We start from the raw sequence: 22,134 nt of genomic DNA, 5'->3' as shown, positions 1-22,134 counted from the left end.
TGGCAAACATCTCAAAATCATCTGACGCTCAAATCCCTGTAAGCTGCACTTCTGTTGTTCAAGCAGCCACGGCTGACTTCACTGCAGAACAAAGTCGTGCAGGTGTTCGACTTCATCGCAGCTCCACTCGTACGTTTGAAGAAACGTAAATTGCGTGCTGGCGTTCGCGTCGCCTTTTGGAGCAGCGGCGGGGTTGCTATGGTGCGTAACCATGGTGATTGGCGCAGAGTGGGGTGGGGGTAGGGTGTTGTGAGCTGGTGATGAGTGAAAGGACGGGAGCACTCGAGCTCCTGTCGGACGTCCTCGAGGTTTTGAGTGTGGAGACGGGAGGGGCTGTGTGTGTGTGTGTGTGTGTGAGTGTGTGTGTTAGGGCGGGGGGGCTCAAGCGTGCATGAGGGGAACGTTGCTCAGAGCAGGCATAAACAGTGTCTGTTCACAAGTCTCCTTCTTCCGAAGTGGGCATGACCGTGTGGGCGTGTTTCACATTTCATGAATCTTAGTGGCAGTGGATGCATGCACAGTGGCCCTACATGGATTGTTTGCATGCAGATTCAGATTTGTACACTATACACTGCAAATCTGTGTGTGTGTGTGTGTGAGTGTGTTTCTTTAGACATGTGGTGCTCTTCACATTCAGAGTCTGTCACTGCGGAAAGTATCCTCCACAGACGGGTCCGGCAGCACCATGTCGGGATCACTGAGCATGCTCAGTCCGTCCAGGCTGAGGGGCTCGATGCGCAGCTCGTCCTCCAACGGGAAGCCTACCTCTGAGTCAAAACATTCGGGCACCGTGGAGAGCGCACTGCTGATGTCCTTGGACAGACTGGGGTTGGAGTCATCTGAGAGAGAGAAGCAGGTAACGCCCAATGATCTTTTTGCTTAGACCAAAAAGAAATAAAAAAAAAAGCACAAGAGCAGCACAGGTAAAAGTCACGTACATGAAAGTGAGTTCATCTCCCTTCAGTGAGAAACGTCAGCACGGCGCTCTCCTATTCTTTGCTTTCAATGAACACTGAAAATTCGAGGTCGCAGCTGCGTGACATTTACTAATGTCACTGCAGTTCAGCACAATCACTGCAGCTGTCTGAGGCTGCGCCGCATTAGCTCAACATCCACCAGCTCTCTGCAACACGGCAAACATCATAATACACAACATCCTGTGAAACAGGTGATTTCTAACACCCATAACTGCACAGGCCAGTGGCTCATGTTAGCAAGCCAGAGACAGGTTAACAGATGGGAGGGGCTCCGTGATCCACCGAAAGCAGTAAAGACAGATGGAAAACGGGAGGTGCAGTAAAACAACTTGTGACCAGCAGAGGAGCTCTCAGCTGGACCGTCCTGACAGACGAAGCTAGCTCTGCTAACGTGAATGAGCCAGATGTTGACTTTGTTTGAAAACAGTAGCACCAAAATGTGGCACCGCATCCAATCGAACAGCAGGCAGCCTGGTGAGGACTCCCTGTGCCAAAGTCACTGACTGCTGTTAACTCAAACTAACAGCAACAGCAACAAAAGTAAGACTAATAACAATGTGACATCATAGCAAACAGTAAGGGTGACAAAAACAGGGCTGTGTAACTGGCTCAGATTCCTGCACCAGGATATCCAAACAGTCCAGCGTGTCAGGAAAACACCGACTGTTCGGTTTGTTTTACATACTCGCATGTTTATTTTTTTTAATCCAGACATGACAGCGGCTCTCTCCGTCAGACTCACCAGTCAGTATGATGTTGGGCAGTCCTCCGCTGCAGTTTGAGTACAACATATTGGACCTCATGTGCATCTGGTCCTGCATGCTGCTGTGGCTGCCACCCATCCCTGACTGAGCAGCCTGCGAGTAATAGAGGGAGGCGGACGACGGATCGAAGCAAGACCCCCCTGCTGTGGAGCTCATTGTGTTTTCCAACAGACCAAACTGATCCAACTAGCAGGCAGAAGGTGGAGAGAAAAACAGAAAGAATCAAGGAGCTGAGATGGTGTCACATTCACCCTGGCAGACTGTACCATGTAGCACGTTTTCTCAGCACAAGAAAAACGTCACATCCTCCTGATCTGTCCTGTCAACACTGCACTCACTTTACTGTTGGTTTGATCTTTGTTTGAGGTTTCACACATACAGTCTGCAGGATTTTGTTTAGGAAAAATGTTCCCAGAAGATATTTCAATCTTTTAACAATTACAGACACTGGAATCTGTGTCAATAACCAAACACTCGAGGTTCTCATAGCACATCTGCAGGTTTAACAGTGGTCACCTGATAGGGGACCATCTTGTTCTGGCGATTACAGAACTGCGGCTCCATGAACGGGTCGCTGAAGAGAGCTGCCAAATTGTTGGGCTATCAGGGAGAAAACATTACAATGAGAAGGAAATCAGTTCATTTCATTCGTGATGACGTGTGCTGCCAAAACATATCAGACTTTATTATTATTACATATAATGTTGCTTCAGTCACTTTAACCGTAACCACAGGAAAGGACAAAAAGCTAAAACAGAATGAAACTAAAAGAGGCTTTGTGTGTCTGCTTCTGAACACATCTGCATAAAAATGATCGCATATGAAGTGCTGACTGACAAATCCAACTACAGCCTCAGTGTTGCACTGGCTTGTTTGTTGTTCAGACTCCATAATAAGATATAAAGGCTCAGCCTTGTCTGTTACAGTTCAAATGCTGAAGCAAAAATGTATGAAAATCAATAATACGCTGCAAACACTGTTGTTTAGTGACATGACTGTGTGTCCCCGCGTGTGCATGCTAACCATTCTGCACACACACAGACACACACAGACAGACAAAGACGCTCTTCACTCACTTGGCTCGTGTTGAAGTCTAGTGGAATGCTCTGAAGCGGAGAGACGGGCTGCTGCTGCTGCTGGCGTTGGCGGCCCTGGTCCACTATATGCTGGGGTTGTTGGTAGAGCGGATAGGGCGGCGGAGGCTCCCTTGGCATATTGCTGGTATCCAAAGCAACTCCCTATCCACAACAGAGAAACCCAGCAGGAGTCACTAAAGTCCAATAAAGACCTGAAGCTAATTCAGTCTGACTGTAGTGTCATTACTTCATTACTCTGAACAATGACACCAGCGTGTTTTCTGCAATGTAAATGAGTAACTTGGAGGAAATGCTTTGCTTTGTTATGCGTACGTTGAATTTTGGATCCTTCTTTGTGACAGCAGTCGTTCACACAGTGAAATAACTCCTTTTTCTGGTGTTTCCCTCTAGTCAGGGGAAACCTGTCTGTGAGGTGAGTGTACCTGCGTGATGGGGGACAGCGAGGGCGACATGGTCGGAGACAGCTGCTTGGCCAGACCCCTGCGCTGCTCGGCCCCAGGAGACAGGGTGAGGGGGCTGATGGGAGCTGGCCTTCGCCGGGGGGAGTTGCTGGACAGGCGCAGGGACGAGTTGATGGAGGGATTGCTGAGCGAAGACTGCAGCTGACAGTTGTTGAGGGAAGCCTGGATTGAAGGGTTGCTCAAAGAGGAGGAGAGACCTGCAGGGAGAGAAAGCACAGCAACACAGGGACTCAATCACACGAGCTTCAGACCCAGCACGGTGTAAACGAGGAGAGTATGTGGTACTGCTGATGTACTTTTTTCCAGAATACTCTCCAGGCCCCGACTCACAACACTAGACTTTATTGTGTGACTGGGAAGGGAGAGAAAGATGGCGAGCAGAGGAAAGGAAAATGAGAGGACAGAGGGAAACTGAGGGGAAAGAAAAGGGCTGTTTGTAGCGAACCGAAAGAGGGTCAAAGTTTCTCTGTCACTTTGGTGTTCGGCCAAGCTGAACTGTATCCGACATGGGAGCCCAAACACACACGCGCACACGCAACATACACAGACATTTATGGGCGTGACCAGGCAGCAGAGTTCACAGTGGGAGCTCTGAGACAGAGAGAGCCTTTAATGAGTTACTAACAACGTATGGCTGGCAGAGACATGGAGCTGGAGCTCGCTCAAAGTGCCGGAGCTCGGCTTCCTAAGTTAAAGGGACAGTTCGAGCCCCAAATTCATGTATTTTCCCCATCAGCACTGTTATTCACCTGTCCAGACTGTTTCAGCGTAAAGTCCTAAAAGTCAAAGAAAAATCTATCAAAAGCACGTGTTACTCACTCCAAGTATGCCACAAATAAATGTTGCAAGGACAAGTGGAAGCAGCAGTGTTGTGTTAAACTGAGCTCCCACAGAATCACTGCTGTGATGTGTTTTATGAATAATTCAGGCAGACTCACATCTTTGGTCTTGGATCGGTCACAGCTCAATATTATTGGAACGTCCCAGACATGTTTGAGGTGTGCGGGCCAGAGATTGTCCGCGGTGATGTCATGTGATGAAAGGGGGGGCACTTTGAGTTTGCGCTATCAGGCAAGAGGAGCAACAGAAGGGGAGGCAGGCACCCATGTATCTGTGAGGTTTCCCCTGGTGTGTGTGTCCTGTGTTTGTGTGTAAACAAGTATTTGTTTGTAATTTACTCATTTCCACGTGGTCAAAATGAGTCTTTATCACATGTGGACTGTTGATTCAGCACCATGGCTACGACAGGCGCAAGAGAGGCACGGGTGCTCCACAGTGACCACAACTACACAAACAGCTGCTAATTTGTGATTATTTTTGTTTTTTTACAGAAATAAAGCTTTGTATTTTTTTAAATAAACTCCCATAATGACTTGCATATTAAAAAAAACTTTGTTTTTTTTTTGTTTTTTATTGGGGAGTGACGGTAACGGTGTTCTGGGAATCCATCCTACCTGAAAAAACATCCTACCCAATGTTTCTGCGCAGAAGCGGCGCATGCGCACAACACCAACGCTGAATTAACTTCTTTTTCTCTCACCCATCCGGAATACTTCTTAAGGTTATGGTTAGGGTTATGGGTGGGGGTAGGGTTAGGTTTAGTCGCAAGTCACCGTCAAATTATAACATGTCTTGTGTAGTTGTTCTGTTGTGTAGTCGTTTTGTTTTGTGTGTCAGTGAGGGCACTAATGAATGTCACAAAGGCACATTTGCAATGTAAACACTGTCACTAAGTAGAAAACCAGCGGAGTGATACACCTCCTGTCGTCAGGCCTGCAGGTTCATCCCTGTGCTGTTCTGTCTTTTGGTGGACAAACTTTTTTTTTTTTTTACTGACACACATCATTTGTGGGGCATCTTATTGTGACACCTGATTGTTCTCTCACTTTAGTTTTAGTAATACTTTTAAATGGTTGTAGAAAATGAAAAACCAGCAGGTGTATTGGCTGCATTTTTAGATAAATAGTTGTATATGTTTACAAAATGTACAATTTATATTTACCCAGCATGTCTGTGTTTTTTTAACAGTAAAAAATACTACTAAGATTTTAAGTTCTTTGTGTGATTTCAGATCAGTAATAGAACTATTAATAGTAATAGTAATACTAATGCAGTATGTCAGTAAAAAAACAACAACATGCTGTTGAGCTGAAAGAATGAAACCAAACCAGGCAAAGGGGAAAAATAAAATGAAACAATCTGAGGGTGAAATACAAACGTAAACTCAAAAGGAGTCAAAAATGGCCGGTTGTATTTCAGACCTCAGAGGGTTAATCCAACAAATCATGAAAAATTAGGTTTAAATTTTTGTTCATGACAGTGCAGATTTCTGACATTTTGTGTAATTTAACATGTAACAATGTGACTGTTTTCTGACAAAAAACAGTGTGAAACTTAAGTCAGACTTGTGTTTGTAAATGAACCGCCCCATGTTGTGTAGCTTTTTATACTTATTGGGCTGCATATTTATTTATTATACAGGTTATACGGTACATAACATCAAAACTCACATGTTTTATGTAACTAAAGTGTGTAATTATGTGGGCTACATACAATAATTAAGTTGTAGACTATATTTATATGAAAAACATGTATTCTTACTGCATTTGAATCATTTTAACCATATTTAACCACCTGCATATGTGTTTGGGGGAAAAAAAGGGCTTTGATTTTGCCACCCCATTTGATTTCTTTGTCACCCTCATGCCACCCTAAGAAAATTTCTCTAGATCCGCCCCTGCACACACACACACACACACACACACACACACGCACACACACACACACACACACACACACACACACACACACACACACACACACACACAACCTTGTGAGTTGCCGATGCCCAGGTGCATCATTGCAGCTGGCAGGTTTCCGGTGCTGCTGCCCCCGCTGATGTTGGGGTACCCGATGTTGTCGTCAGGGTCCAGCGGCGTGGAGAGCGGGGAGGGAAACTGCAGGTTGCTGAGGTCTGGCAGGGAGCCCCCGGTACTCAACGAGCCCTGGTAGTGGGACAGCCCGGGGTTCTGCTCTGGAGACGGGAATATGCTGTAGGAAAGGCAGACAGAACACTGATTCAACACTGCGCCACTGACCACAAACCATTCGGATTAAAGTAACGAACGCGACTAATTGAAAAGCACTCTCTTCTGTTCCCCACCCACTCTCTGCTTCTTCAATTATTTCCAAATAATAGCATATGGGCAGCAACTGTGCCTCGTCTGTCCCCAGACTATAAAGCAAATGATCGCCTCCATAAACAGAGCAGCTCGGCACCTGGTACTCAGTGTTCTCCCTTTCTTATTTCCATGTTCAACTGGGGCAAGTCTATGAACGCTCTGCAGAAGCTGTTACTGCATTCTGTATCATGAAAAGAGAAGATATAGGTCAGAGCTGTCTCACACGGTACCACAAGGCTGCTGCTAATACATTCCTGGCAAAAATGGAGATTCACGACACCGGAGGTCGTTTGTGGTGGAAGGAAAATAGTGTCAACAAAACATGGTTAAACAATGCCAACGGCATGTGATTGTCGTAACAACACTCTTCCTCTTACTTCTAAAGGTTAAAGGTGTAAAGGACGTCCTGTTTGAAGCAGTGGGAATGCGTGGCATTTCATTTCTAGCATTCCTTTGTTTCCTTAGATCAGCTGCAGTTGTTACTGCCCATGGAAAACACCCACAGCAGGTCAGTTATGACCACAGGGAAACAGCAGAAAACACACACAGTGACCCTGCTCAGACTCACTTGATTCCAGGCACTTCACAGGATTTAGGCCTTGAGGCCAGAGACTGGACCTGAAACAGAAACAGGAAAACTATGATACACGCAAAACATAACTGAGACATAAAGCAACGAAAACCCTGAACATGCATTTACACTTCTTGAAACAACAATTCTGCATTTTGATTTTATGCTAAAATTATTTCAAGGTTGCATCAAAGACAACCTAGTGTGCTAAAAAAAGGCAACGCAACAGCAGCCAGTGACTGCAGTCAGGGCTAGGCCACGCGGTGCGTTTGACTGAGCATGAAAGATCAGCAATTAGGCAACATTTAAAATGTTAACAACATGGAGATGTTGGAGCCTCCCGTTCATGTCAGAGCATGTTCACAGCATTTACAGCTTCAATTAGAGGTTGAAACAGAACTGCCATGAGAGAGAGGAAGAGGAGAAAAAGTCCTGCAGCGGTGTCAAGATGTGCTAAACTGTGGCTTCTTTACTTCCCAGCCACTCTGTGGGCCGTGCACCACCAAAGGGAGCATCAAACCATTTATAGGCTGCACTTGACGAGCAGCGATGAAGAACTTTGTTTAGAAACTGCATCTTGGAAATGATGAACACTTAAACACGCATCCATGTGCACAAGTTAAAAACATGAACACTACCGCCAGCAGCAGAAAAAGCTCGCCATTATTTCACTTTTCTACTACCGCTTATTGCTCGTGCACATGTTGCTATTCCAGAGAAATGATTTCAACAAACACTTAGAGAATAAAAGCAGTAAAATAAGGATCGCTCAGGCATCAAAACCAGAGCATCTGTGCTGAGAGCGGCTCTTTGCATCAGCACAGCGTATTCATCCAATAATGAGCAGAAATCCCCCTGAATACCAAGAATTGAGCAAAAAGAATGGGGACATTAATCACTGAGCAATGGGTGGTCATAACATTTGAGAATGCTGTGATCAGACAGACAGTGTTCTGACTGAAGGTCCACGTTTAAAACACACACAGTGTGCAAAAGTAAATGTCACGCATGCAACTGTGTTATGTGCAAATGTGCAGCTGGTGACTCGAGGGGTTAGAAAGACCACCATACTCTCTGTGTATTTAAATCATTTCTTGTTCCTTTGTGAATTTCAACATTCCCGATTCCGTATATTTGCCTCTCACATTTCTGGCTGCTAACGATCAGACAGGAAGGACTGGTTTGACCTGCAGTCTCTCCTGAGCCACGGCAGGAATCCACGGTGTCACGATCACCTACGCTGCCACAGACAAGTGCTGTTGGTCCCATTTTCAAGTTTGTTTCTATCAGCATAGAAAGAATGCAACCAGATGTGCAGGGATGAAGCCAGCCTGTGGTCAGTGATGTAAAAAGAGAGCAAACTTCTCACCTTCTTGGCCTGCCACAGCTGCTTGGGTAGAGGCTTACTGACACCTATGAGGTTCTCCTCGTTAGGGATGGTGGGGAAGGAGAAGACTGCAGAGAGAAAGGCGCACGTTCATTCACACATGTTTCCTAATGTCAAGTATAATATGGTGCAATGTGGTGCAACTCACCGTCTCCTGAGCCGTCCACCTCGGCCTCATTTACACTCGCTGCACACCAGCCTCCATCAGAAGCAAACAACCAGGAAGCAGAGTGCGAGTGGCGTGATCGACGAAGAAAGACACAGAAAACAAAGGCGGAGGAACGTTAGAGGATATTCTATATTAACCAGCTGTTTGAATAATCCCAGCACGCCTGATGCTCTCATTAGCCTCTCTGACAGTAACAGGCCCTCTGGCATTCTGCAATTACTGTGCAGTTTCAACAACAACAGCTGGGCATCTGGCATCGTGTTATTAATCAGAGAGGGCGAAGAAAAGTTGGGAGACGACTGTTGTTTTCTCATGCCTCAAAGATGCTTTCTACTCCTCCAGACTTAACAGCAGATCCACATGCCTGTGTCTCGTCCACCCAGTGTTTCTCTTTTCTCTGCCCAAGTCATCGTGTGGGCAACACCACTTCCTGTGAAACACTTCTGTTGCTTATTAGGAAAATAGTTTTTGTTTCTCTCGTTTTCTCCTTCAGAGCTCATCATGCATCAAACTTGAGTTTAGGTCATTTTTTTACGACTGCTATTATAGAAGTTTAAGGGCTGAAAATCTGGAATTCATGTCAATGCTACTTTGGCACAGACACTTCCCAAATTGAAGCCGGCTCGCCCCGGCAGGCTTATGCCCCCCACTACACCAGAGCAACTGCTCAGGCAGAGCTCAAGCAACACAATCAAGAGCCCAAGGCACTGACTTTGCCTCCAAACTGCACCAGCTTCCAATGGGAGGCACTGGTCTAATACATGGAGGCAGCATCTGAAATCCACAGAACACAAAGGCTCCACAAACCTGTGACCACAGGTTAGAAGTGCTCAATCATCCAGGTAAGTACTAAGATCATCGGGCCAACTGCTCTTGGTGCAACCTAGGTCTCGGCTGAAGACCAGAGGAGACCGTGCCTTTGCCGTTGCTGCACCCAGGCTATGGAATACTCTCCCTCTTCATATTCGCGCATCAGATTCCATTCAGTCTTTTAAATCACGTTTAAAAACGTATTTGTTTGATCTGGCATTTAAGGCGAATTAGGGTAATTTACATCTGGCTCTGTATTTAGATTATGTAATTATCTTATTTTATATATTTGTAATTTATATTTTATTGTGATTTTATTTGTACTGCGATTTTAATGGAAAGCACTTTGGTGTACTTCGGTCTTAAAAATATGCTATATAAATAAATTTTGATTGATTGATTGAAGTAAATCCCTAAACGTTGATTCTGTTCATCTGGACATAGTGGGAGTGGGAGAAGTGTTTGTCACTCATCTTTCACCGTCTTATAATGCTGTGATTGCAGCCCAGCTCTCTGTGAATGGTACTCATGGACGTTGATCGGTGGTTGTTGATCAATGGCTATAATAATCTGCATATTAATGATCAAGGAACTGACCTCCATCGTTCCCTCAGTGGTGCTACTTTCAGTCATTGTGCAAATGTAGTGTTTATCATGTTGGGGAAACCTGCAGTCAGCTGAGACTGAAGAAGTCACCTGATGATGACGAAACGTTTCTCCCACTGAAAGCGTCCAGAATCAACCTTTGGAACAAGTCAGAAGTGTTTTGGTTTCATTGGATTTAGACCATATCAGTGCATGTAGTGTGAAGCATAAATCCAATAAAACCTTTAAAGTATAATTGTAATTTGCTTTGAGGACAGATGTTTCCAAAGACTTTTCAGGATCTCCACAGCCCGACTCCTTCCGTGCTCTCATTCTCTCTGAGGCCCATTCAAATTCAGAGACAGCATTCAGATGGAGCAATGAGACAAGACAAGCGTCTGGCATCGCTACATTTCCCCTTTAAAGGTTGTCGAGTCCCCGTAGCTCAATGCTGCAACTAGGACGGAAACGGGACAACTGGCATGGAAAATGGTTGGGCTGGTGTCCCTGGCTCGGATCAGGCCGTGCAATGCTCTCAGTATGGGTGTTGTAAATGCTCAGGATTAAGAAAAAACACTAGTGTCTACTGCCACAGCATAGCAGCAATCAGAGCCCTGTCAGCTGCACAGACTGCTCCTTTTCTACTGACAACAACAGAAACGAAATCTCACGATTAGAGACTGCAGCTGAACTGATCTGTCCAAAGTGTTTCCACCTATTCCTCCAGTGTGACTCATAGCTGTAATTTCTAGTTAGATGCTTCTTTAATCAGCCAGGGCTTAACACCACTCTAAGTCTGCCGAAGCCTTGAGAGGTGTCAACGAGGCCCTGGAGCCTCACAGCTCTGTGCGCTTGTGCAGGAGGCCGTGACACCAGGCTGCTCCATCTCAAGGCCTCTTTCAGAGGAAACGACACAGAGCCTGTGGGTCATGTGCAACATGTATTTTACATTTACAACAGGCTGTGAGCGCAGACTGCACTGTGCATAGTCCCCCGCAGACTTCTTAGTTCATGTTGGAGAAACAGAATTAGCTCTTTGCAGATACAGTTAATGATTTATCAGTTTGACATAAATGCACCGAATAAAGTTTAACTACTTAAACTATTGTCAACGGACATTATCATAATTACACATTCATTTATAGACATAAATCCTTCAGTGGTTTGAGCCTCTTAACAATTCCAATGATGGGAGACTAAAGAAACCTTATGGATTCTGACTGATGGAGTCTCAAGCTGCAGCTCCTCTAATGGCCAAATGAGGCTTTAATGTTAAGGTTTCATTTTAAAATACCTCTTTTTTTTTTTCATTATTAAAAAAAAAAAAAAAAAATTACCGCTTAGTTATTTTGGTCTTCTTGGGTAATTTCTCCCTTCATAGCACACCTGTTTGGATTTTGTTTAAGTACGGGGTGTGCTGACAGCTGTAGTCCCATAGCTGCATGCTGGGCCTCACCTCCATTAACTGGAGTCGCTGAACTGGACCTCTGGGGTGCCGTTTGTGCATTTTGGAGCACGTTAACAGACGAGCAAATGTTACAGCTGAAATGCAGCACAGACCATCCAAGAAGTCTGTGCTTCAGGTTTGGTGCGTAAGGCTGTAATATTTTACTCAGTGTGCTGTGTGTCCACTTCATGGATGCAGTTTGCTAACAACAGTTGGTAACTCAGTACTCCACCCACTGATCAACGGCCAATATGCTATAAACACAAAAACTAATGGGTCACAGTGGCTACGTCCATCTAGGATCCACGGGTAGCCACTCCCATCAGTGCATGCGAGCTGGAACTAACATACAGGCAAAAGCAACCCTGTGTGCATAAATGAAGCTCTTTCTTGGGTTAGATCTTGAGGCAATATCCTGTTTGAATGTGTTGTCTAAACAGAAGGAGTAGGAATCCACTGCAGGAGCACTTCTGTTCCACACTTCATCAGCACTGAGATAACAAAGAAGCACAAAGTGAAGGACTAACGAGTGCAGAGAAGAGGACGATCAGCTCTTTGACTCTGAGTCGACTCTCTCTCTTTGGCTCAGCTACAGACGTATAAACAGACTGTTTTAAACCACAAAGGGCTGATGGTGAGTTGTGTAACTGAGCCTAGAGTGGCTTACTGGCCTGAAATGCAGCTGGTTGGACTGTGTTCTCTGTTAATAAATGACCAGGGGAACAGAAACACAAACATCATAAACTAGCATGATTACAATGAAATGAGCCCAGTATAGGAGCGGTCTGCTTACTCTATATGACTAAAACACATCAGCTCTGTATTGCAGTGATCCAGCTTTCTACTCTGAAGTGTAACACATTGGCTAAGTTTTTGAGGCTAAATCCACGAGTGGGTTGTAATTAGTCTCACTGGACTGTTTCCTGGCCTTTTGGTGGAGCGTTTCACACTGTTATTCCTCAGATTCTTTCATGTGATGGTTCCTGTTAGATTTAGGACCTGATTAAGTGGCTCAGGGCAGAATAAAAACCTCTGTTGGCACCAAAAAGCAGGCACACAAACAGGTTAGCGATGGAACCTGCTGATTAATTCAGCTTGGACTTTCTGACTTGCTCAGATTTGCAGGAGGACGAGGTCACTGCTGCTATTTGTGGCATCATTTAGCCCCGTGTCCGTCATTGCAGCAATCATTGTTAGAACAAGCACAAGGCTGTAAGATCCATTCCTTCAGTCTTTAACGACTGCTCCCTCTGAACCAAGCCCTGCATATTTCTGCTCCTCAACACTGCTGTTTTAATGCATCCGAGCTGATTTGAAAGGTCAGAGAGAGGGGACGCATATAGGCAACAGTGTGTACTTCTCAAGTCATTTAAACACAGTCGGTCAGAATCTGACTAATGCTCTGTGTTTTTCTACACATCCGACAGGTCAGCTGTTAAAGACAGATTCCAGGTTTACATCCCGCCCTCTGGTTGGGAATATAAAGCAGCCTCACTCTGGATGAATCCTGCACTCCATCTCAGCTGTCGGGATTTGGAGAACAGCATTTCTCAGTGGCTGACAGAAGATTTTACCCAAAAACACAGCGATTCTCCTTCTGCCCCCTCTCCTCGGTCGTTAGTTTTGTCCCCCTGTTATGCACAGCTCGTGGTAGCTCGTGTTGCTCATTACTGAAATGACTCGGTCACGTCTTTTCTCATAAATTGGTGATTTACTCTTAGATCACCTGCAAAACCTTCCACTTCCTGTGGCACTTTTCAGCTGTTGTGGGATTATGCTAATCCGGCCTGCTTAGCAGCGCTGTGTTAGACGTTAATTCACAAATTCTGCTTGAACTAAAATTAGCTGGTGGGGCAGACCGTGGCTTCAAATGAGCCTGAGTATGTGTTTTAAGACACAAAGCTGGGAAGTTTAAAGATGTTCAAACAGAGAGTTTAACAAATGTATTAGTCCAGGTTTACACCACAGGTACCGTAACATAACAGTACTGCTAATCAACAAAACCATTTTTATGTTTGTGTCATGGTTAAACCATCTGCATGTGCAAGTTCTTTAATCAAAATGATATTTTAATACTAGAATATAATGTTGTTAAACATGTGTATTGAGTTAAGGAAATTATTTTGTTTTAAACATATTTTCCAAAAGCGTGTTTTCCTATTTTTACAACAGACGGTCTCATAAATTTGTTAAGCACTGTACTTCCATATCACACCTGTGCAACCAAATGCAACACCATCTTGTTTGCTTGTAGCTTAAAGTGAATCGGGTGACTCACTCTGCACAGAAGTTACAAACTCACGGTGAAGCACAGACGCACAAAACCCACGGAGTGAAGAGGCGACATTTTCTGGTTTGTTTGCGTCTCTCTTCAGGCAAACTGAGGCCTGATGATGTCAGGTTCTTTGATGGCCAATAAGAGCAAAGTAACTGCTGTGAACATAGGTAATATTTACAGGAATAAGACTACTTTAAACTCCAAATGTCTTTTTAATTTTGCAACTTAAAGGCATGTCTTAATGATGGAGATGAATTGCAGGTCTTCTTAAGTCAAATTCTAACTTACAACACTAAACACTGTCAAAAGGGACGCATAGAAAGTGCTCTCTGAATGAGTGTGCGTATGATACTCTCACCATTGCGCTGTGGGGGTCCTCTACCCATCTGCTGGTGCATGCCAAATGGGTCCTGAGGGTTTGGGTTCATAGCACTTGTATGAAGAGCAGAGTCTGAGTTGGTTCTGTGTAGGAGGAAGAGGAGGAGGAAGAAATTATGGTGTGTATTCCAGCACCCTGGACAGAGGCAGAAGGTTTCTGAGGGCTGTAAGGTCAGTGAATCATTCCTGCTCTGGCTGCACATGGGCCACATTCATCTGCAGGCTCCCGCTGACCTTACACATAAACACCCTCACAGCACTCAGCTCAATCTTTAGCAGGACATCGTAACATAATCACCTTAAACCCTGAACGAGACACAGGGAACTCCATGCAATGGTTAAGATTAATATGAATGTTATAACAATCCAATTTCATCTGATTATTTGATTTGAAGCTGCGCTTTTCTTGGCGGTAGATGCCCAATCCAACATTTCACACACATATGTTCACCTTTCACTTGAAGCAATCTCTGAACATACACACACGAGCCAGCCCACACACAGCATCTTCGTCTTGCAGCGCTTCAGCTGAGAGCTTTCTTTAGTGCGCTCCATTAAGCCTAAATAGCTGCTTTTGTGCACCACAATGTAGAAAAGTGTTGTAATCACACTTATACTGTGAATGTGTGTGTGAATGGGTGGGTGACTGGATGTGTAGAGCGCTTTGGGGTCATTAGGGACTAGTAAAGCGTTATACAAATACAGGCCATTTACCATTTATACTTGATCCAGTTTAAGCTTTTAAAGCTGCCAGATTTTATTCCAAGTCTGCTTTGTACCATCCATTACTGTAGGCTGAGGCAGGCGAGTACGTTTGATTATTGAGCACATCGAAATGAAGCTAATGCATCTACACACTTTGGCTGTAAATATAAATCTGTGCTGTGGTTTGAAATAAAATAACAGAGACACATCAAAATGACCATTTTCTTCACTGTGCCAATTATAATGATGACTAGGGCTGGGCGATACATCGAGTTTTTCAATACATCGATATATTTTTATACGAGATAAGAGATGTGACAATATCGTTTATATCGATAGCGTCTTTGTCACGTTATGATTATAAGTTTGCTTCTTGTCCACTTTTGTCTCTATGCTGCGTTACTCCGCCTCCCCCATCGCTTCACCTGCAGGCAACGACTAGATGGACACGCAGCTATCAAAGAGGAGCTGGTCGGTAAAAACAAAACATTTGGAAATTACTGCTTTAGTCCTGGCAGCGTTAATCTCATTAAAATGACGTTAACGTGGCAAATCTCCGTTAACGAGTTACCGCGGATCGCCCCATGCGTGGGGCTGCACGGCGGCAATGCTTTAACGCGCTAACGCCATGCAGCCCCACGCACGGGGGCTGCATGCCCTAAAGTCCTTTAATTTTCTCAAAAATTGACAGCGCGCCTTATGTATGAATTCTGGTTGTGCTCACTGATATTGAACCGATTTTCTGTGGTACATGGCGCTCAAAATTCTGTGAAAAATGTTTTAGTACGACTTTGCTAAGCTACAAGGCCGCACCGCTTGATGGATTGTCGGAGCATTACGGCTATCGTAGGCAGGAGCCTCGCGGAGTGATAGTACTGTGCTTCAACGTAATATTACCGTACTGTGTGTGTATAAGGACCATAAATGGCACCTGTTCAGAGACACGGTTACAAAGAGGATTTCAAACTCCAGGCTGTCAGTCACGCAGTAGAAGTTGGGAACAGAGCAGCTGTGAAATCTGTCTTTGTTATTATGCTCAGCGTCTGTTAGTTTACATTTTGACTGCACAATTGTGAGCTTTTTGTTATGCACAAAAACAACATTGGTTTATTTTATTTATGGAGCATTATTATTAAATGCTGATAATTTATTTCTGAGTAATTTTTGCACGTACATCTGCGCTGTATGTTAATAAAAGTGTCTGTGTGAGATCTGGGACACAGCTTTGACTAAGAGCTCTCTCTTTGTTCTTACTTTATGGCTTTAAGAAATATGGAGAGATATATATCGTATATCACCATCGAGATATGAATTTTGGGTCATATCGCCCAGTCCTAATGATCACTGACTTTATGGTAAATGGCCTGTATTTGTATAGCACTTTACTAGTCCCTAAGGACCCCAAAGTGCTTTACACATCCAGTCATCCACCCATTCACACACACATTCACATTACACACAGTAATACATTCTAAGTTAGGAAATAGCCTTTAAACAACAGTTAAACAAGCACAGGGTGGAGACTCTGTGATCTGCCCCCATTCATAGCAAAAAGGTGCATTTACAAACATTTTGATTGCAAATTTAGAAAAAAATAAAACAAAACATTGAATTATCTTCAAAGCATTTAAAATTCAGACATGTCATTTTCATTTTTCCCCTGTTGTAGGAGATCCAGACTTCTGCACTCAGTACTCATCAAATGTGGTCGTGTGTTCAGTCTTTAAGTCAGATTTAAACCCTTTCACAGCTGACGTTATTACAGTTAACTGACTCATTGAAGCTGCCTTTTACTTACAAAATTAAAATAAAATCAAAGTATTGAGTAAGTGTCCTTATTTTTATACGTTAAAAAACAAACTTCAACGTCCTTGCTACTGTGATATTTGCAATTTATTTCCATATTTGGCGGTCAACTGCAGCAACCAAGTGTTCATTCATAGACTGAGAGTATGTCACAGTCTGGACAACCATTTTTATTCACAAGGCAATCGCACAAATCTCATAATGGGAGGCAACCTGTCTCCAAACAATCGTGATCCAGCTTCAGCTGGTTACAGTTATTCTCAGACTGGTGAAGGTGTGCAAAAAAACTGCCATCTCATTTACAAATGCAGACGGATTGCCAACACGTCGTGATCAATCTGCCAAAAAACCCCAAAGAAAAACAAGTTGATTGACTGATTGATCCAATTTAATGTTGTTGTCATAGTAACAGAAACACCGTTTTCTGATAATCCGCTGGTGCAAACCTAAAAATGTGTATTTTAGACAAACTATTCTCCGTGGTGATGACCTGGAGGCTGATACTCAAAGTTGGTTATGGAAAAATATCATGCTGAATGAAGATGAGAACGCCACATTGGAGATGGTATAAAATTGATCTGGTGCCATTTTACGAGTGTATGTGCGCAGATATTTCATATATCCCATCCAGTCTGTACCTCGAGAGCTGCAATTCGGTGTTTCACAGAAGCCAACGGTCACAGCGAGGTAATACTTGTAGAAAGCACTCAAGCACTTTGCAATGTGTGCCATTTTATTCTTTTCTACATATTCCACTTGTGTGTTTTTAATCCTGTTCTCTTATAATAAGAAATCCAATCAGACAAACAGTAAAGAAGAATGGTGCTAAGGAAGCCGCTGCTCCCCGCAACAATCGAGTACAGTGCAGCTGTTGGTTTGTTATTGCTTTGGTCACATTGTGTTGGTCCAGAGCTGTGAAAGAGATTAAGATCAGACCACATTTTATGAGTAATCAATGCAGAACTCGCTTTAATTCCAACATGTTCTCAACCTTTTCCTGCAACTGCCGCCAACACAAACTGACTCCAGAAAAATCAGAGAACCCAAAGACAATACAACATTTCAGAGATTATGTAAAAAGGCTGAGAGTCAGAAAATGTGAGTAAGGGACCTTGATGTTAGACTGCAAAGAGTCCTAAAGCTGGTTAGTGAGTACCTAATGTTACAGACTGAAAACAGGAGTGGAAAGCTACAAAGAAATGAGTGATAAGACTCTGGAGCTGAGACTCGGGTCCTCTATTCCAGTGCTTCAAAGGAAGGAAGAAAGAAGAAGGGGATTATTGAGATGTTACAAATCAGGCAGAGATTTACAACAGATAGAAACCAGGACACGATGTAGACAAGACGGATTGCAAAAAGACAAAGAACAGAATTGTTTGCCACTGTAAGCGAGGGATAAGGCAGGCCGAGTGAAAGAGGGGAAAAAGACTGAGAAAGAGAGGGATGGGGTCAAGGGGTCACCTGTTGAGTTGTGATATTAATCTAAACCCCGGCCGTTTTTCCTCAGTCCATGGCTGCTGTTCCCTTCGAAGACAGACAGAGGAAAAGCATGACAGACACATTTAATGGGTAAAAGCAGAGACCCCTGGCTCCAGCCTTAAAGTTCTGCAAGAGGAGAAAATATCCCTGTAAAAAATGTGACATATTTGCATTGGCATACACATGGAAAGAAGAAAGACCTCGGAAAACACTCAAGACCCAGCACAAAAGTCCTTTATTTCGGAGGAAAATGGAAAGAGGGGATAAATTCAAAACAGGCTGAAGACTGATGGGAAGGAAAAATGAAGACAAAGACAAGAAGCAAGCTAGGTTTATAAACCTCTCACACGTGCAACCAGCACTCTGAGGAAACGACGAGAAACAGAGTCGTCAAAGCCTGAAACGATGGAGTGGGAACGCTGACTGAGTGGATTTTGTCCTAAAGCGCTCATCAAAAAGGGTCCTGACTTCTACGTAAAAGGAAGTAGTAACAGTTTGTTTTTCTCCAACTGGCACAGCTACTCTTCTAAAAATACTAAACTGTGATGGAAAGAACTAAAAACTAAAAATAAATAAATAATAAACTAGACCACCCTCTCTCCAGTCATGCTGGCTGGGATGTTTGTGGAATGCTTTCTTAGCGTTATATAGTGGTGCAACGGATCACGGTTGATCCGTAATCCGAACCGATCCCACTCCACGGTTCGGCATGCACGTGATCCGAAGATTCGAAAAAGAAGAAAGAAAAAAAATGTGTATGGTGGTCAGTCTGTCAAGCGGTAGAGTGGAGGAGCAGAGGAGTTTGCGGTATTTAAGCAGCCCTTTGCTGCCCAGTCCGACCGGGCTAAAGCTATTACAGAAGCTATTGGGGTGTTTAGCTGCAGACGGGAGGCCGTATTCTGTTGTGCAAAACAAGGGGTTTAAACTGTGATGAACGTGCTTGAGCCATGCTATGATATCCTGTTGTGCGTCCACTTCAGTGACAAGATCGCTCCAAGCATGTGTGAGCAGGAAAAGTTTAAAGTTATGGCTGAACTGTCACAGACATCTTCTGCTGCCCTAACTACAAATGGGTGGACCTCCAGGGCAACGGAAAGCTACGTGACCTTTATTATATCGTTGTTATATCACAGCGGAGTGGTAGATACAAAGCCCTGCCCTATAGATTACATAAGATTAGATGAAACTTTATTTATCCCTCGGGTGGGTTCCTCCAGGAAATTCTGCAACAGAAGTTGCAGAATGTGAGCAGAAATATACCATATTTACACATATATAAATACAGAGAATACAAAGGGGATAAATAGTATAAACAGGAATAAGAATAAGAATACAAGGGATCGGCACATTTCAAGTATTGTGAGTCTATTACACCGTTGGATATTAACAAAAACTATTGCACAGTGAAAAGGCACTACAGCTTACTTGTTCCCCCCTCCTCTGTCCCCGTTTCCCCTCCCAGTTTGATGGCGTGTGGGACAAAGGAGTTTTTAAGTCTGCTGGTTCTTGACTTTGGGAGAAGCAACCTGTCACTGAACAGACTCCTCTGGTTGTTTATGACCGTGTGCAGAGGATGCCCAGCATGGTCCATAATGTCCATATTGCACCTTAATTTATTTTTATATAAGTGCGTGGAATGAGTCTTGAATTTAATGTTTTTTAATAGGCAAAAAATACTTAAATGAGTAAATGGCGAGTCAAATTTTTGTCTTTTTTTTTTTCTCATTTTTGCTGATCCGAAAATTGATCTGATCCGTGAGATATTTGATCTGTTGCACCACTAGCGTTATATATTAACAACATGCTCCTGTTTTTCAGCTGCCATCAAAGAAATAGTTGGAAAACCAAAAATCAAAGCAACCAGAAACACAATGACGTCAGGCACTTTGTTAACAAGCTGTTTAGCCACATCTTCACTTTCAGTACAGGGAGACAGAATTTAACTGCCCGACGTGTGAGCCTGGGTTCGAACCTGCTGGGCAGTGAATCTCTGAGTGGACTTTGTCTGTGTGAAGGCTAACGTTTCCTCTCACTGTCCAAGTTAGGCTTAAGATATAGCTGAGAGCCCGCTGTGACTTTTTTCTCTGAGGAATTCGACCTCTGCTACTGTGGCTACATAACAATCAGTTCTCAGAACTGACATAATGTGGGCTGGTTCTCAAAGGGCACCAGTGCAGACCTGTGACAACACTGACTGGGTTCCCTACGTGACGTCTCAAGCCGACTGTCTTGGTGTTTTAAAAGTGGATATTAAAAAAAATCCAGGGTGGATCTGACTGGAAACCAGTGGAGCACACTGCAAAGCTAGCATTGCTCCAAAGCTAGCAAGCTGCCCATCCTCTTTCCAACTTTAATGTGGGCAATAACTTCAAAGTGAACATTACAATATGTTCAGTGAGACTTTTTGGTGGCAATACTATGTCAATGCAGGGACATCAAATATCGATTTTATTAAATACATGAAAATACTTTGGGAGCACTACAAACAAGAGCAGGGCTCTCAAAATTTCAAAATCCCTGGTAGCCCTTCGGGCAGGGACTCTTCAGTTTTTGGTAGCCCAAAAGCCCGAATAAAAAAAAGAGAGCAATTTTTTGATTAATGTTTTGTTTCCGTTACAATATTATACTTTAATGTATAATATTGTAACGGAAACAAAACATTAATCAAAAAATTGTTGAAACACAAATTACAACATTGTATAAAAATTACAATCATCAACTCAAATACTTGGTTCTAATTGAACAGAAATTTCTATGAACTTGTAAGAACTGTGTAGGACATGAATCAGTCTGTGTCAGATCCTGAATTTGAAATTTCCACTGAAGTCACGGGTAAGAGACAAGTGGAACCAAGATCTAGGCCATTTGTTTTTTGAAGTTTGCAAAGACTGCTAAATTTTGCCAGTGGTAGTTCACTCTTTGCAACATAGTATGCTGTTCTAAACAGATTTTTCAGGTTTATTTTTAGTATGTTATTTGCAATTGGTGTTTGTTCTGGGAAAGATATTGCAGACTGAGCAATAATGCATTACTTGCATTTCTCATGGGTTCTAATGGGGGCCTTTCTTAAAATGACTGGTCCCAGTAACAAAGGCGCTTGTCGACTCAGAAATCGAATAAAACCAACAACACACCCGGCAGAACATTATGTTATTTACACGGGTGCACATAAGTGGTCTGCATGTGCGCATTCGCTGTCAAAATAAAAGACGCGCACCAGATAAGAAGTTGCAACGCGCGTTTGCGTCCATATAAAAAGCACTGTTTTTGTCCGCTAGAGCGGGATTTTCACGGCACATTCTGCACCACATCTCTGTGCGTTCATCATTTGTTTGAAGCCAGCTCACCTCCTGCAACCACTTTTCCGAGAATACGCGCTTCTTTTGTGGTTCGGACTCCTTCTGACATTTGTTTGGAGGTGGAGGAAAACCAAAGTAATTGCTTAAAGGAGCTTCTTCGACATCTTTAAGAGTTCTAAACAAATGTCTGTCCTCCTCCAGAAAATCCTATGTACGCAAACACGCGTTGCAACTTCTTATCTTGTGCGCGTTTTTTATTTTGACAGCGAATGCGCACCTGCGGACCACTTATGTGCAGCCCTGGTTATTTAGCTCGTCATATTGCAGCCACAGAAATTCTTTTGTCCATGAAACCATAAAGCTGCATTTTCTTTTTCCCTTATAGTCTGATTTGTCATAACTTCTCCGTTTTGTGGTAAGCTTTTCTTTGGCTGTCACTTCTTCACCCTGACCTGTCTTATTTGGCTCAGCAGAACTAAAATATATATCCTCCTGCTTTTACACACGCACTCACATAACGCTCAGCGATTCTCTGCGCGATCAACCTCTCACATGTTTAAGCTGCGGGAGATTTCACTTGTCATGTTTGCATAGTAAGCTAACGATTGATAAGACGATGTCAGAGGAATTGGTGCGCAAATTATCGTCACTCACCAATCAGTGCTGTCGCTCTCTATACACAGTTCGCACGATTGCAAAGTGAAAGCAAAAAACAAGCGCAAATTCAAACGCGACTTCA

The 22,134-nt window shown here is 43.6% G+C and overlaps 1 protein-coding gene across 2 annotated transcripts in view; it reads right to left on the bottom strand.

Annotated features, from left to right (window-relative positions):
* Nucleotides 1–235: 235 nt before the first annotated feature.
* The window catches only part of crtc3 (CREB regulated transcription coactivator 3), a 41,756-nt gene continuing 19,857 nt past the window's right edge, over nt 236–22,134 (bottom strand). The window contains exons 5-15 of one of the 2 annotated variants that reach the window (XM_026149730.2): nt 18,079–18,141; nt 14,087–14,190; nt 8,588–8,626; nt 8,422–8,507; nt 7,050–7,099; nt 6,130–6,350; nt 3,261–3,496; nt 2,818–2,979; nt 2,258–2,341; nt 1,720–1,927; nt 236–839 (exon numbers count right to left, since the gene is read on the bottom strand). In XM_026149730.2, the coding sequence (XP_026005515.2) occupies nt 634–839; nt 1,720–1,927; nt 2,258–2,341; nt 2,818–2,979; nt 3,261–3,496; nt 6,130–6,350; nt 7,050–7,099; nt 8,422–8,507; nt 8,588–8,626; nt 14,087–14,190; nt 18,079–18,141 (1,459 nt within the window). In that variant the 3' untranslated portion in view covers nt 236–633. The remainder of the gene's footprint in view (nt 840–1,719; nt 1,928–2,257; nt 2,342–2,817; nt 2,980–3,260; nt 3,497–6,129; nt 6,351–7,049; nt 7,100–8,421; nt 8,508–8,587; nt 8,627–14,086; nt 14,191–18,078; nt 18,142–22,134) is intronic. The other variant, XM_026149813.2, reaches the window with a different exon arrangement.

The sequence above is a fragment of the Astatotilapia calliptera genome, chromosome 1 (assembly GCF_964374335.1).
Source record: "Astatotilapia calliptera chromosome 1, fAstCal68.1, whole genome shotgun sequence".
NCBI classification, from domain to species: domain Eukaryota; kingdom Metazoa; phylum Chordata; class Actinopteri; order Cichliformes; family Cichlidae; genus Astatotilapia; species Astatotilapia calliptera.
This window is presented reverse-complemented; position numbering and strand designations above follow the sequence as displayed.